The sequence below is a fragment of the Argopecten irradians genome, chromosome 2 (genome assembly GCF_041381155.1).
Source record: "Argopecten irradians isolate NY chromosome 2, Ai_NY, whole genome shotgun sequence".
NCBI lineage: Eukaryota > Metazoa > Mollusca > Bivalvia > Pectinida > Pectinidae > Argopecten > Argopecten irradians.
Window position 1 is genome coordinate 52475178 of NC_091135.1, and position 17485 is coordinate 52492662.

The 17485-nt window shown below is 32.4% G+C and overlaps 1 protein-coding gene and 1 long non-coding RNA gene across 2 annotated transcripts; one reads left to right on the forward strand and one right to left on the reverse strand.

The window, feature by feature from the left end:
- Positions 1–49: 49 nt before the first annotated feature.
- On the forward strand, positions 50–6137 carry LOC138315898 (gamma-aminobutyric acid receptor-associated protein-like 2). The gene is made up of 4 exons (XM_069257234.1): positions 50–188; positions 2754–2809; positions 3453–3625; positions 5992–6137. The coding sequence occupies exons 1-4, from the start codon at positions 155–157 to the stop codon at positions 6083–6085; spliced, it is 357 nt and encodes a 118-aa protein (XP_069113335.1). The 5' UTR covers positions 50–154; the 3' UTR covers positions 6086–6137.
- A 2302-nt stretch (positions 6138–8439) lies between these two features.
- LOC138315903 (uncharacterized) lies at positions 8440–9496 on the reverse strand. The gene is made up of 3 exons (XR_011207554.1): positions 9405–9496; positions 8622–8712; positions 8440–8462 (listed from the first exon to the last, which is right to left on the reverse strand). It is a non-coding gene; the product is annotated as an uncharacterized lncRNA (long non-coding RNA).
- Positions 9497–17485: the final 7989 nt, after the last annotated feature.

Genomic DNA, 17485 nt, shown 5'->3' on the forward strand with positions numbered 1-17485 from the left:
TACCGAAAGTAAATGTGGTCAACTTCCTGTGATGACGTCATAGATCACAGGAACAGAAGCGAACCATTTTGACGCATTATTCACAGGCAGCTCGTCTCGTCTTTGTTTACAGCTGTCACTAGTTGGTTGTCTGACACTTTAGGTCATCTCCAAGATGAAGTTTAATTTCAGGGAAGAGCACACGCTAGGTAAGTATCGTGATTTATACAGACAAATAAAATAACACTGAACGTTACTGTAGATTCTAAAAACTTACTCTAAATTTTCCCCAAGGCTCCGTTTTCATCGTTGATCGTGTTTCTGCTGTATCATACAGTACTAGATTGACTCGACAATTTTTTTGAATGGCTTTTAGTCATCTACTAGTTTTCTCGGCAAATCTCAGATTATAGGAAGTAGATAATATGGGATAGCGTGTCTAATCAAATACTGATGATATTATCAAATTGTCAATAACAACATAGAATTTGATAAACACACAGTCACGTGAATCTTACCATAGTCAGTTCTATAAATAGTTGTAGTTGTAATCTTTTTATTTCTGTTTTGGTACTTTACACTTCTATTGATAGATTTAGGCACATCAGACTTAAAAGCAGAGTAGGACTGTGTGAATAACTAATTTCTAATTCATTGAAGGGACAATTCAATCTAAGACAATATTAAAATTTGTACATATATCGGGGAAAAAACCGGTTCTAATGGAAATTAGATCAGTCGGTTTTACTGTGATATGCTCGAAAAACCCATGGTGGTGAAATGTGTGTGAAACTTTCAAACTCGCTCGCTGTCTGCCATTACACATTGTGGTCGAACATCTTGTATGCCGAACCCTGTCTCTTGCTCGTAGAGTAATGCAACTTTTGTCTAGAACTGCTCAAATCGCTCTGACAGTAGTGGTTTACCTTATTAGATGAATTGTCTTGTCTAAGAATCATTTTATTACCTCCTCAGTGGTTATGTAGTTCATTTGTTTAACGTGCGTGACTTTGGCTCGGGAATGGGTACAGAGTACATACTGTACCTGCTTAATCGTATTGATCAACGATTTGTAGTTACAACAGTATCAATTCAAATACTTAAAAATAACGTAGAATTTGTCAATATATTGAGTTAAATGTTTCATAAGAAATGTAGAACAATACATTTATGCCATATTTTGCTTCTTGGTTATATAAAAGAATTAGCTTGAGTGAATTGTCCCTTTAATATTTGTAGTATAGCTACCTACTTGTAACTTGTAATCTCTTTATAACTCTTTGTGACCAGATAAATTAAATTGATAGCCGGACATTACAAAAATGTCATATGCAATGTACCTATTTGATCCAATGCTGTTTTATATAATGGGAAACTTAATACATTTATATTAATTACCTGTTGGTACTGTTTTGATCTCAAATGTTAAAGTATATAGTGACAATTTCAATTATAAAATTTCTGAGTGAATTTATGTGATTTATCGAAGACATTCAAAATTTCAATTACATGCAACTTCAATAAAAGTGCTGTAAACCTTGGTCATTAGGACCATACTCACTATATTTTTATTTTCTGTGAATATTAGTTCAATGGCAATTCTGACAATGATAATTATTGATCAGATTAGATAAAGTATGATGATGAAATATAAATGCATGTACTTTATACACCTCATTATATATGTAATGTTTATGTCTGAGCTTTGTTTGTTACAGTTCTGTCAGTCAGCCTTACATTTATCACAGTAGAGAATTACTGTACACAGATGATATAATGGTGTTTCCCTGTTTAATTATAGATATTGTTGTCTCATTACATAATCTTATACCATAGCTAGACTTAATACTAAGTAGGGGTATATATATTATGTAAGCAGGTATGTTTATAACACATTTATGAGTCCTAGCTGACACTAGTGCTTTAATCTGTATAGGTAACCTGTAATGTACAACTATAAAAACAGGCTTTCAGGTGTCTGTAATTTATCAACATTGAGAGTGACTTGAAAGTTATGAATGACAGATTTAATTCTTGTTAATGACACAGAGGTTTTTTCAATACCACAAAAAAACACCTGTCATTTTGATAATTAAGGCAATATATATCTACATAAATCTGGCAACAATGGTAACCTAATTAATTTTATAGGCAATTTCAGTTTTTCAAAATAAAAATGTGATAGTCGCTATCCTCACAGATCTGTCATTGATATACAAGGGTCTCCATTGTTATAATAAAGAAAGGATTACTGCTTAATTGTACTGGTAAATTAATATTCCAAGTTTGTTTTAAAGAATTGTTTTTTAATTATGATAATATTATATACAATAATTCATTGAAGATAACAAATTTATCTTGTAATTCATCTTATTAAATTTGACAAAATGTTTATTTGATTTACATTAGTTTGGAAACAACTAAATTAATACAGAAGTTTGGATTTTATTGACAATTAAAAATTACCAGAGAGCATTATAAAACTTGTAACTATGTTATGTACATAACTTATGTAGTATGTTGGTCTTATTTATGTATTAATGACAAAACATAACTGTCAAATAGTAAACAAGATAACAATTTACAATTTAATGTTACATACTACAGGACAGTGCACAATATATGACTCAAACATACCATTTAATGCATTAATACATTATTTCTGAGAAAAATATCGACAGATTTTCATCATCATGTTTTAAAAGTGAGTCCACGGTATATACTTCATGTATTATTGCCATGCAACTTATAAAAAATATTTTTCAATGTTGTAGAACAAAGAAATGCAGAATCAACAAAGATAAAGGATAAATACCCTGAAAGAATTCCGGTAAGTTGGGTGTTTGGTGTATAAACTTTCTTCACTGACTTATAGAAAGGACACACCATGTCCATACCATAGAAAGTACAGCTACGTAGGCCATTCAATTTCTTAGTTATATTAGAATTTCATTTCTTCTATAAGTATAATCGCCTGAATCATTTTCGTTTTGGAAATGGAATTGCTTCACTTTAAAAACCTCTACAAAATCTGTCATTAGGATTGGCCAAATTAGCACATCCTTTTCTATGTTAGCCATTTATCAATCTCACTTGTATCTCGAAACCAATATGAAATCTATTTCTTTTGCTCAGATGATGTGTAGTGTGTACATACTAGAACCTAGATGGTCTTGTCAAAGGGCGCCTAAATGTTCAAACCATCAAATTGTCTTTGTACCAACAATTTATGTGGAATGAGTCCACAACACTAATATCATCAAATTTTAATGAGTCTTTGTGTATATTGGTATACAGGTATAAGGTTCTTAAAATTGCTGCAAGTCCCATAGCTGGAAACTCATGAGTCCAGGGACTTGTCTATAGATGAGTTCCATAAATCACTGATGTATATTCCTTTAAATATATTATTCAATGAACAATAAAATGTATTGCTTTGTCCATTCTATACATGTTTTTGTTGTTGCTTTCAGGTGATTGTTGAAAAAGATCCCAAGTCACAGATTCAGGATATAGACAAACGCAAATTCCTTGTTCCCAATGACATTTCTGTAGCACAATTCATGTGGATTATCCGTAAACGTATTCAGTTACCATCAGAAAAAGCTATCTTCCTGTTTGTTGGCAAAGTTCTCCCACAATCAAGGTAATTTAGAAAAATATATGTATTCAGTCATGATTTTGTATTATTATATGCATACATCTGCATTAGTCAGGTACACTAAAAAAGTCTTTTCTATATAGTCAATTAAATTTATTATGACCATGATATGATACCAGGTAACTTCCATATATATATCCGACCTTGGATATTACTATACAGTGCTTATAGTTACTTTCTGAAATTTAGCTGAGGACCCTAATCCTATTTACTGACATGCTTTAAGTCAAATTATCAGATTAATAAATCATTTTTACCCCACATCATGGCAGTTTGAGGATTTATTCTTAGTACCCATTATAAAGAGATGAAACTAAATTAGATGTCAAAACTATTTGCTTCAAAACTAGAATTTATCAAATTTAACATGTACGATATTATCTTGTCAACATTACCAGTAATATTTTTATCGACAGTTTACCTGAGATTTCCAAGGCCATCTGATTGGTCCTATGTAAATAACAGTACGGAGAAAATATCAGGTGTTATATGTCTGTACTCATCACTGGTATCTGTCCATGTGTCCAGCCAGGGATAGTAAAGTACCCGCACAACAGTTACGTATTCTCACTATCAACACTATACTTTGAAGGTTCTGTAACTTCTGTTTGACAAGTTATTTCAGTCTATATTCTAGACTGAATATTTCCAACAAATAGTAAATTAACAAATTTTCAAAACTTAGGCCTACCAGTTTAATTTAAATTTCTTGATAACATATATATATAAAAATGCCCGAAAAGTTTTATGTCGCGAAAAAAATGCCCTTTTTTTGCCCAGCGCCCTGCCCTTTTCAAATCCTAGCTTATATGGTACCGTACTTGAACCCAAAACACCCAGGGTGTTGAAAAGAAAATGAAAAACTGAAAAAGGTATGTGCTAGTAAGACCAAATTATTGCAAATCTATACAGTTTTGTGCAGTTTTGTATGCCTGGGCAATTGCAATTGAGACCTCAAATAGGGGGAAGGGCGCTTACACAGACATTGGTTTCTATTGGGTCAAATGTGGTATCCAAAATATCAAGTGAAATATAATTAATTTGTGTATCTTTATGATTATAAAGTACACAAAGGTGTAAAATATTTTTGTCAGTATTTCATTAAAATAAATATTGTTTACAGTTTCAAGTAGATAAAAGAGATGAGGATTTTTGACTTGGCTGATTTTGAAATGATTATTTAAAGAAATTAACCACTGCCCATAATCAAATTAGATGATGAAACCTATTTGGTAAACTTTCTTCAGTGATTTTACTTTAAAATTTCTAGGTTTACAGTCACATAAACAAATGGTTTATTTGTAAACAAATTTAGATGTGACCTGTGTATCACTCTTGTGTATAGACTATGTAATACACCTTCTAGCTAAATAATGCTGCCATGTATTACAGATACTATCTGTAGGCCCCAGGCAGTAAATTGATTTGAACATCTGGAATGAACTAGAGAAAGAGTGCATGTTATTGAGTCAGTGTTTATGATTGAGTGGTATAACTGTAGGGTATTTTATTGATTGACATTTGTACTACTTATACCTATATAGGTGATAAGTTGACTGACTGAGAGTCACTAACACTGAAACCCGTAAACGTTAACACAACACATAAATAAACATGTCAGATAATGTCGAGATATACATACATGTAAATATGTTAATAAAGCTGCTATTTTGTTTATCTAACTTAACTTTGTAAAGATAAATCCTGAATATAGTAAAGGGAAAAAAACCTTTAGCATTAGTCTGAGTGTCTAAACTTTATATGACCATTGGTCTAACGTTGGTGAAACATTGTGTATTCGATGCTTGTTCAGTGTGACCTACATTTGGAGGCTAATGGTCATTTATGAGCTACTTATGAGAAATATCAAAAATAACTGTTACGGACTCTTACTTGGCTATCAATCAGCTTAATTTAAAATTTTGTCATTTATTTAAATGTACCGATTTTAATCATGACCTACCATTTTGATCTTTGACCTATAAAGATAATGCTGAGACATACACCCTTGTTGCTGAAACATGAAGGTCATAGGTGTAGCTAAATATATACAAGATTGGACCGAGAGTCAAGGACTTATAGCTATATAGAGGAAGAACCATATAATGACAAGTCACAACATTTTGACCTACATAGACCTAGATTTGTTTGGACTTTTGTAATACAGAATTGTAATACCATTTCTTGGATCAAATTGTGTTTTGTTCAAGTTGTAAAATCATTTCATTCAGTGTGGAGAAGAAAAAAATAATCAACACTGTTGTCACATCAAAACAGTATGATTTTAATTCTGTTATATGAAGTTAATTTACTGTTGTATATTAAGCCTACCTTGTATTGGTTTTTTTCAGTGCCAGTATGGGTCAGGTTTACGAGGAACACAAGGATGAAGATGGATTCCTGTATATTGCCTACAGTGGAGAAAACACATTTGGTCATTGTTGACCTTTAACCTCACATTCACTTTATCCATATTAAAATCAGGTTTAAGATAAAAGTTTTACCATTACTATTAGAAAAATCCATATTAAAATCAGATTTAAGATAAAAGTTTTACCATTACTGTTAGAAAATTTGAAGCAAATAACAGGTCAGCACTGTGGTGGTAACCCATACCGATGATGATTTCAGGAGCTCGGGTAGAAACGACTCACAAATACGGAGTGATATCATTCTCAGAAACATGGGAGGCAGAGCCAAAGTCACATAATTTTAAAAGTAACTTGGATTCATTTACCTGGAATATAAAAATAACATAATTGAATACATTGAAATACAGAGGCAAAGAACCTGATTCACATCATTAATAGCCTTATATATTCAAACAGATAAAATTAATTACACTTCAGTGTACTAGATGTCAGCTAGTATTATAGGCTTTTCAAAGGTAATAATTCAAGGACACTAAAATTGTTTCTGTCCATAGTTAGAGTTTCATTTTATAAAAAGTGATAACTCCTTACTTAGAATCCTGGGTGTTTTACTTAATCCTATTTAAATTGTATAAGACTAATATATCAATTGCAATATAATTGAACAATATTTAGAATGTCAAGGACAATTGATAGAGTAATAATAACATTCTATATTTACCAAATTGTGTATGTGCGTCACACTAGCCGTTTCTTGTTCATCTGCCATGCATTCAGAGCAATGCCTAATACATAAGCTCGATACCCTTCAGAAGAGTTTGCATGGAGGTCAAGCACGAAACATGGCTCGCCAGTTGGAGCGCCGTTGGGACTACTTGACCCCCCCCACCCCACCCTCTAGTCGCACGAGCACTTTTGATGGGTCAAGCCCGATGTCTATTATCTCCATCATTTTCTTCAGCACTCTCTCTCGTAAGATCTTCATGCCAGCTCTGGCTAAATAAAATGAATCAAAAAGTTCAACCACTGCGCTCTAAGCAATAAGAGGTTGTCTGGCTTAGTGAAAAGTGTATGTTTGTAATCTTCAACCCACGCGCTCCGGAAATGATTACTCAAAGCACAAAAGATACTCCTTACACCTCAGCTATCTAATGATTCCAAACTAAAATATACTTAAAATTAGAATGATTGCCATTATTAGATGCATCTATTAACATTAGAATGACCTTGCAATATCAGCGAACATCTGTACTTACACAGCTAGCTATCGTTAACCTATCCGTTCACATAAAAAAATGTTGATATCAGACAAATGTAAAGCTTACCGAGTAAATTACATTTAACCTCTCACATATCAAATGTTGATTATCAGCTAACTATACTAATCTTACTAGTTAGCTACTTTAACCTCTCTAACTATGTAAAATCATTCCAGATCCCATGTCATATACTAAATCAGTAGTATACTACATCGCTACCGGTTATCTCAAATCCGTAAGATAAAATCAATATATTTAACTCATTCTTGGCCCATCTCTCAAAGGGTTCATGGTCCTAAAGACTCATGCACAAAAGTAGCTGTTTCCGAGGGGTAATAATACTAACTTGGAATTAACCCTGGGTCAAAAAGTTAATTTTTATGTATATCATACAAGATTGAATTAAAATTGAACATCCATGATATAAAAGATGATTGGCTGAAAAATACTTCAGAAGTCTTTGTTTTTAGATGATAAAAACAAAACAAATCTTTTTTTTATTTCTTCTGTATTTCAAAAATTTTATTTTTTTTTTTGTACTAACCTCAAAGATTCAAACACAAAGGCATAGATGGTTTTTGTGGAAAAAGTGCCTGTAAAGCCTCAAGCAGTGGAATTTGTCGTCAGGATCAGCATCATTAAGTTTCCTTAAGAACTCCAGTTCCTTCAGAACCCGTTTTGTGCCTGTAAGACAAATAGTGAGGCTACAAACAACATCTACCTTATCTGTAATTTAACTGAATCTGAAGTCCACTTGTACAGCACCAGAGGTAAATCACTGCTGGACATTAATGTGCATTGTGAGGAGAAACTACTGCCAATTTGAATTTTGAATTGATGAATTTTATATTTACCCAACATAATTTTATGAGATTACTAACTATTGGTATTATTGCCTGTGTTGATGTTGTTTACTTGTGAAGTATGTGAGAATATGAAAAAAAAAAAAAAAGAAAACAAAAAACAAGAAAAAATTCAAAATGATGTATATACTCTGTAGGAGAGTCACTGACTCAAAGCTAATTGATACTGTACATCATAATCATTGTTTCAGATAATTTATTAATGGCCACTATCTTGTCCTGTCCTGGCCGTGTCTCGGGCGTCGGACAACATTACTGAACACTCCTTGCCCCGTAAAACCCCAAACACTGTGTAACGCTTGTCGGAGACTCTCACCAATACGTACTCCTGTAGAGATAAACAATTATCTTTGTACAAAGGAAACACATGCTCGCTTATAATAAAAAGAAATACCAACTAAAAAGGTGCAGTTTTAAATAAGTAATCGTAACTTTTTTATGATAATAACATGTTGGTGTTGAAACAGAATCCATCCTCATCACTTACTGTAATAGCCCTCAGCATCGTCCCAATTGTCTGTGAGATTAGCGTTTTCATGGGCAGACGACATAAACTGGTAGGCACTACTGGGACTTTGCTGGAATCAGAAGGTCTAACACTCAATAGGATAAAAACATTAGCCTCTGTAACATATTGTGTATAAAGTAATATTTTAAACGGATTACCAAATTTTCTATCACAAAATGAACGTAAAATCTATAGAACAAAAGATCCCAGAGGGCATCTTGGCGCCCACCAAGAATGATCAATGTCTGACAATGGAAAAGGATCTTTTCTCTGCTTTTTAAACTTTAATTACATCCTACAAATAAAATTTGAGACAGATCATTTCAGCACTTTCTGAGAAATAGCCGAAAACAAATTGCGGCTATCTTCCTCACCAAATGGTCCCCAAAATGCAATATGCACAATTAGGGCCCCCCTAGGGGGGAACCTGCATGTAAAAATTTTTGAGACAGAATTCCTTCTGAAGAGTACTAACTTTCTGAAAAAGCTGCGGGGTAACAAGAATTGTTAATGGACAGAAGGATGGAAGGACTGAAGGACAGACAGACAGATGACCCATCATTGACAAAAGGCGATTTAAATAGCCCACCATCTGATGATGGTGCGGTAAAAAAGTTACATCACAATACAAATCTTTTACAGTTATTGAACAATCTTTTTTAACCTCAAAAAAAGATCACTTGATGATAGTCATGCTTGATTTTACAAAGTTATGCAAACTTCAATGTTTATTAATTGCATTGTAATTTAAATGACTCTTACATTAAATATGTAGTTTTCATTGAACATATCTGTGGTTTCTGAAAACATGTCTGACTTCTTGACAGGCTTCTCTGGGACAACAGCAGGTGTTTTCTGTGGATTAGACAAAAAAGAACTAAACTTTGTTATTATTTTACACAGTCTTATGGATAGTATAAAATTTACTACAGTATTTTAGAAGGTAAGCTTGACACTTTAACCTTGAAATATTTTATATATATGTATATGCCTTATTTTACAAGACCCCAAAGCTAATGTATTTATTTTTCATATTGAAATAATACAATGAATATTGATATAAAAAGACATACAGAATTTTACAGTGTACTGTTGCACATATATATATCTATAGCATAAGGTTTCAAAAGCTAAAGAAAAAATTCATATCTCTGGGTAATTTTTTTCAATTGCTGAACACTATTAACTTTATATAAAATGCTGATATGAAAGTAAGGCTTCACAGCTTCAGCAATTCTTGATTAATGGTTATGATAATTGTGAAATGTTCCCATTACTGATCATTATAACATGTAAATGTTCCCATTACTGATCAGTATAACATGGAAATGTTCCCATTACTGATCAGTTTATGTAAATGTTCCCATTTCTGATCAGTATAACATGTAAATGTTCCCATTACTGATCACTACAACATGTAAATGTTCCCATTACTGATCACTATAACATGTAAATGTTCTCATTACTGATCAGTATAACATGTAAATGTTCCCATTACTGATCATTATAACATGTAAATGTTCCCATTACTGATCAGTATAACATGTAAATGTTCCCATTACTGATCAGTATAACATGTAAATGTTCTCATTACTGATCAGTATAACATGTAAATGTTCCCATTACTGATCAGTTTATGTAAATGTTCCCATTACTGATCACAATAACATGTAAATGTTCCCATTACTGATCACTATAACATGTAAATGTTCCCATTACTGATCAGTATATAACATGTAAATATTCCTATTACTGATCAATATAACATGTAAATGTTCCCATTAACTGATCAGTATAACATGTAAATATTCCTATTACTGATCATTTTATGTAAAATGTTCCCATTACTGATCAATATAACATGTAAATGTTCCCATTACTGATCAGTATAACATGTAAATGTTCCCATTACTGATCAGTATATAACATGTAAATGTTCCCATTACTGATCAGTATAACATGTAAATGTTCCCATTACTGATCAGTATAACATGTAAATGTTCCCATTACTGATCAGTATAACATGTAAATGTTTCCATTACTGATCACTATAACATGTAAATGTTCCCATTACTGATCACTATAACATGTAAATGTTCCCATTTCTGATCACTATAACATGTAAATGTTCCCATTACTGATCAGTATAACATGTAAATGTTCCCATTACTGATCAGTATAACATGTAAATGTTCCCATTACTGATCACTATAACATGTAAATGTTCCCATTACTGATCACTACAACATGTAAATGTTCCCATTACTGATCAGTATAACATGTAAATGTTCTCATTACTGATCAGTATAACATGTAAATGTTCCCATTACTGATCAGTATAAACATGTAAATGTTCCCATTTCTGATCATTATAACATGTAAATGTTCCCATTACTGATCAGTATAACATGTAAATGTTCCCATTACTGATCAGTATAACATGTAAATGTTCCCATTTCTGATCACTATAACATGTAAATGTTCCCATTACTGATCACTATAACATGTAAATGTTCCCATTACTGATCACTATAAACATGTAAATGTTCCCATTACTGATCAGTATAACATGTAAATGTTCCCATTGCTGATCAGAATAACATGTAAATGTTCCCATTACTGATCAGTATAACATGTAAATGTTCCCATTGTTGATCAGTATAACATGTAAATGTTCCCATTACTGATCACTATAACATTTAAATGTTCCCATTACTGATCAATATAACATGTAAATGTTTCCCATTTCTGATCAGTATAACATGTAAATGTTCCCATTACTGATTACTATAACATGTTAATGTTCCCATTACTAATAAGTATAACATGTAAATGTTCCCATTATACTGATCACTATAAATGTAAATGTTCCCATTACTGATTACTATAACATGTAAATGTTCCCATTACTGATAAGTATAACATGTAAATGTTCCCATTACTGATTACTATAACATGTTAATGTTCCCATTACTGATCACTATAAATGTAAAATGTTCCCATTACTGATTACTATAACATGTAAATGTTCCCATTACTGATAAGTATAACATGTAAATGTTCCCATTACTGATTACTATAACATGTTAATGTTCCCATTACTGATCAGTATAACATGTTAATGTTCCCATTACTGATCAGTATAACATGTAAATGTTCCCATTACTGATTACTATAAACATGTAAATGTTCCCATTACAGATCAGTATAACATGTAAATGTTCCATTACTGATCACTATAACATGTAAATGTTCCCATTACTGATCAGTTTATGTAAATGTTCCCATTACTGATCACAATAAAATGTAAATGTTCCCATTACTGATCACTATAACATGTAAATGTTCCCATTACTGATCACAATAACATGTAAATGTTCCCATTACTGATCAATATAACATGTAAATGTTCCCATTGCTGATGAGTATAACATGTAAATATTCTCATTACTGATCATTTTATGTAAATGTTCCCATTACTGATCAGTATAACATGTAAATGTTCCCATTACTGATCAATATAACATGTAAATGTTCCCATTACTGATCACTATAACATGTAAATGTTCCTATTGCTGATCACTATAACATGTAAATATTCTCATTACTGATCATTTTATGTAAATGTTCCCATTACTGATCAGTATAACATGGAAATGTTCCCATTACTGATCAATATAACATGTAAATGTTCCCATTACTGATCAGTATAACATGTAAATGTTCCCATTACTGATCAGTATAACATGTAAATATTCCTATTACTGACCATTTTATGTAAATGTTCCCATTACTGATCAGTATAATCAGTATAACATGTAAATGTTCCCATTACTGATCAATATAACATGTAAATGTTCCCATTACTGATCAGTATAACATGTAAATGTTCCAATTACCTTTCAGTATAACATGTAAATGTTCCCATTACTGATCACTATAACATGTAAATGTTCCCATTACTGATCACTATAACATGTAAATGTTCCCATTACTGATCAGTATAACATATAAATGTTCCCATTACTGATCATTATAACATGTAAATGTTCCCATTACTGATCAGTATAACATGTAAATGTTCCCATTACTGATCAGTATAACATGTAGATGTTCCCATTACTGATCAGTATAACATGTAAATGTTCCCATTACTGATCAGTATAACATGTAAATGTTCCCATTAATGATCAGTATAACATGTAAATGTTCCCATTACTGATCACTATAACATGTAAATGTTCCCATTACTGATCACTATAACATGTAAATGTTCCCATTACTGATCAGTTTATGTAAATGTTCCCATTACTGATCACAATAACATGTAAATTTTCCCATTGTTGATCAGTATAACACGTAAATGTTCCCATTACTGATCACTATAACATGCAAATGTTCCCATTACTGATCAGTATAACATGTAAATATTCCCATTACTGATCAGTATAACATGTAAATGTTCCCATTACTGATCAGTATAACATGTAAATGTTCCCATTACTGGTCAGTATAACATGGAAATGTTCCCATTACTGATCAATATAACATGTAAATGTTCCCATTACAGATCAGTATAACATGTAAATGTTCCCATTGCTGATCAGTATAACATGTAAATGTTCCCATTACTGATCAGTATAACATGTAAATGTTCCCATTACTGATCAGTTTATGTAAATGTTCCCATTACTGATCACAATAACATGTAAATGTTCCCATTACTGATCAGTATAACATGGAAATGTTCCCATTACTGATCAGCATAACATGTAAATGTTCCCATTTCTGATCAGTATAACATGTAAATGTTCCCATTACTGATCACTATAACATGTAAATGTTCCCATTACTAATCAGTTTATGTAAATGTTCCCATTACTGATCACAATAACATGTAAATGTTCCCATTACTGATCAGTATAACATGGAAATGTTCCCATTACTGATCAGTATAACATGTAAATGTTCCCATTTCTGATCAGTATAACATGTAAATGTTCCCATTGCTGATCAGTATAACATGTAAATGTTCCCATTGCTGATCAGTTTATGTAAATGTACCCATTTCTGATCAATATAACATGTAAATGTTCCCATTACTGATCACTATAACATTCAAATGGTCCCATTACTGATCACTATAACATGTACTGTATTTATTCCATTAGAAGCCCCAGGGGCGTGAATTTTTCAACGAGGGGGCTTCTAATAGAACACAAAATTTCAGACTTAAAATAACATGTAAATGTTCCCATTACTGATCAGTATAACATGGAAATGTTCCCATTACTGATCAGTATAACATGTAAATGTTCCTATTACTGTTCATTATATATATTAAATGTTGCCATTGCCGATCAGTATAACATGTAAATGTTCCCATTACTGATCACTATAACATGGAAATGTTCCCATTACTGATCAGTTTATGTAAATGTTCCCATTTCTGATCAATATAACATGTAAATGTTCCCATTACTGATCACTATAACATTCAAATGGTCCCATTACTGATCACTATAACATGTACTGTATTTATTCCATTAGAAGCCCCAGGGGCGTGAATTTTTCAACGAGGGGGCTTCTAATAGAACACAAAATTTCAGACTTAAAAGTGTCAGAAAACCTGTATCAGATACAGGGCTGAAACAAATATTCGAATAATCGGAGGCGATTAGATTAATGAAACTAATCGCTGTTAATCGATTAAAGATTTTATTAATCGTTAATCGTAACATACATAGCAAGTGCATTGTAAGCTGACTAAACACGTTAACAGATCATGGATTTCTAAGGAAGCCATTATTTAAACGTTATGAACTTAAAAAGGCATATGATGTGAAAAATACTTGTAAAATTACGTATCTGTGGAAGTTAAAGTCATTGATCAATGAAAAAGTGGATGTCATGAGAAAGTTTGCAACACGCTGATCGCCAATATTTTCACTCGTGATCGGCTCCATGTTGTTACGTCAGGGAGAACTAATCGCCGCTGGGGCGCTCGGGAGTGGAAGGAGCAGTAGTCTTGGAACATTTCAATTTTATTATTGCATGTGCTTATCATGTAAAACGAATGTATTTGTTCATATTCTAATTGAAGATAAGAGTTGTTGATTTATTAAATTTTTTTTGGTCACGGAAATGAAAAAGTTCAGTGACAAAAGTTGGGTCATGTCGCTCCGTAGCAATCCAGATTTGGTTGATTAGTCGTACATGTGAAGGTCACGTCAAACAGCAGGTTAGCAGACTGGATTTAAACGATGTTACACAAGTGATACAGGGACTTAGTTGATTTGGAATGAAATACATTATTTTGGTTAATAAATTTTTCTTATTTATTGCTCGCCTTATATAATGTAAGGTAAGTCCTCTATCATATTGTAGGTGTTATTAGGCTATTAGCCTAGTTGATACCAAAACATGGCAGACGTTTTCAGTAGTCGATAGGCTTGTGAGATAATACTCAAATTCATTTCAAGTGATAAGTGATTAATCGATTAGTAATCGATTAGGGTACAGTGATATTAAGTCGGACACGATCTAGAGTCGGACATTTTTAACACGTCTTACCGTCCTTATTCCGGTTACCACGTTACAAAAAACCGCTGTCTACATGCTAAATGAAGTATTGACTTTCTAGAGTTGTCTCCCGTTGATAACTTTCTCGTTTACATATTTTGCCAAGTCCGATCGCGAATAGTAACAAAAGCGGTACATTTCACGGTGAGAGCGGGTAAAGTTTTGTGACTTCAAACTGAAATGAGAAGTCATTTCTTTTGATTATTACGCTATAAAACTTAAAACTGGAATTTAACTGTAAGATTTGTGTAAAACAAATGCAGAATTATCTTCACTTTGACAATAGAAACAGCATTTTATCTCATAATTTGGTTTAAAGTCGCAAACGTTATTTGATCTTGAGTCGGACACCAAAAATGTTCAAAACGATAAAAAGTCGGACAGTGTATTTTATCATTATACAAGTGAATATATATGATATATAGGCATAAACAAGTGCTGTAATAACCCTTTTTTCATAATATAAGTTTAAATCTTTCATCCCTTATTTTTTTATTTTATATATTTAATATCTATTTTTATTTTCTAATCAGTCTTTAAAGTTTCCTTTCAAGTCACCATTGAGATTTTTCTTAAATTTTCAATCAGAATGTATGGCAAAGCACATTTTAGTGGGAAAACGTGTGCAGCCAAATGAATTAATTTTCTATTTCAAAATATATTATATATACACCAAAATTTCTCTTGTTTTATTGGTGGCATTCTGTAATTGTTTTTCGTAAAGCAAAGAAGTGATATCGAGTACGTAATACACGATTATTTTTACTCGTCCATCAAATAGACAATTTTCTCTGACATATAGCAATGGTACATTCATCTAAAAATATCGGCAACACAAGCTAGACAAGAAACTTTAATTTGGGATGGCCATGACTAGCGCGGGGAATATAAAAAATGGTCCATCCAGGCATCCTGGAATTTGGACACAGCGCTTTTGGTTGTATAGTTTTCAATTCTTTTAAAAGTAATTGGAGCAGGTTCTGCATGTGTTTATTAGGAACACCGGAGTTGCTATTGGCCATCGTCAATTCATGAAAATGTTTTACTTTGCAAAGGACAAAGTCTCCTAGCATAACTACAAAAAAAATGTACTATATATTTCAGAATTGGTTTAGAGCGACAGGCATTTTTCCTTATTCAACTTATGCAACCACGATAAAACACAAACTCAAATTAGGCAAATAGTTTTTTAATGATAAGGCCATTGTTCTGGCTGCTCAGATGACCGCGTAACATCGATACATAGCGCATGTGGACTGCAGATCCCTTTCATGGTTTAGTACGTCAGGTTCTAAACTTTTACTAACATTGATAATCTTTCCCTGCAAGCTTAGAAATAACAGAATATACTTTCAAGGAACATGTTATGTTGAAACATATAACAACCCAATTTCAAGCATTGCATGAAACAAAATCCATGTTAAATTGACCGCAGTTTCTTTCGTTTTTCAGTCCATGCAATGTCTGCATCTATTTCGTCAGGCTCATATTTATTATACAAGCTATACCTATTTATTGATTTCCCAGAGATAAGTACACGTAAAGTGATCGCCAGGAAGTATAGCCACATCTCGTGCCCGCAAACGTACGTGTATGTATTCGATGTCGGAGCAAACGTAATGTTGTAGCATACACAATACAAAATGCAAAGTCATGTGCTGTTTGCTTGACACCTGGCGGTATGTCTATTACCGAAGTAATATGAACAACAAATTTCTCATTTTATGATCAATTACTAATATTTTTTATTCAGAATTGTGTAAAATGTTAACTTAATCCGATTGTCCGACGTAATATCAAAGCAATCTTGACTGTCCGACTCAAAGTCAAATGCGTCCGACTCTCGATCGAATTACAGGTTAGGTACTTTATTTGCTCTGTATTGTATCGTAGGGTAAAAAAACGAGAGTATCGAAATGTAAATATGATGCAGAAAGTGTGCTTTCTCGGACGGTACCCATTACATTAATAATGGTCTTCATATCACGACGTACTACTGTTCTGAACACAAAGGGTGTCCGACTTACGATCATTTTACCCTACATGTGACCGAATAATCGATTACAAAAATTACTAATCGTTTCAGCCCTAATCAAAATATATATATAATGCACCTATACCAGAAGGCGTTTTGTTAGAGACAGGGCTTCTAATGGAATAAATATGGTAATTAAAAATTGTACATTTCTCTGTGATATACTAAACTGCTGATGGTGAAGGTAAATTGCACAATATATTTAATGTTTGGATTTCATAATATA

Excerpts from the sequence above, each read along its gene's own strand:
- LOC138315898 (XM_069257234.1), top strand. The coding sequence starts at position 155 with ATGAAGTTTAATTTCAGGGAAGAGCACACGCTAG. Across the intron at positions 189-2,753 it reads CAGGGAAGAGCACACGCTAG|AACAAAGAAATGCAGAATCA; the intron begins GTAAGTATCGTG and ends TCAATGTTGTAG. Across the intron at positions 2,810-3,452 it reads AATACCCTGAAAGAATTCCG|GTGATTGTTGAAAAAGATCC; the intron begins GTAAGTTGGGTG and ends TGTTGCTTTCAG.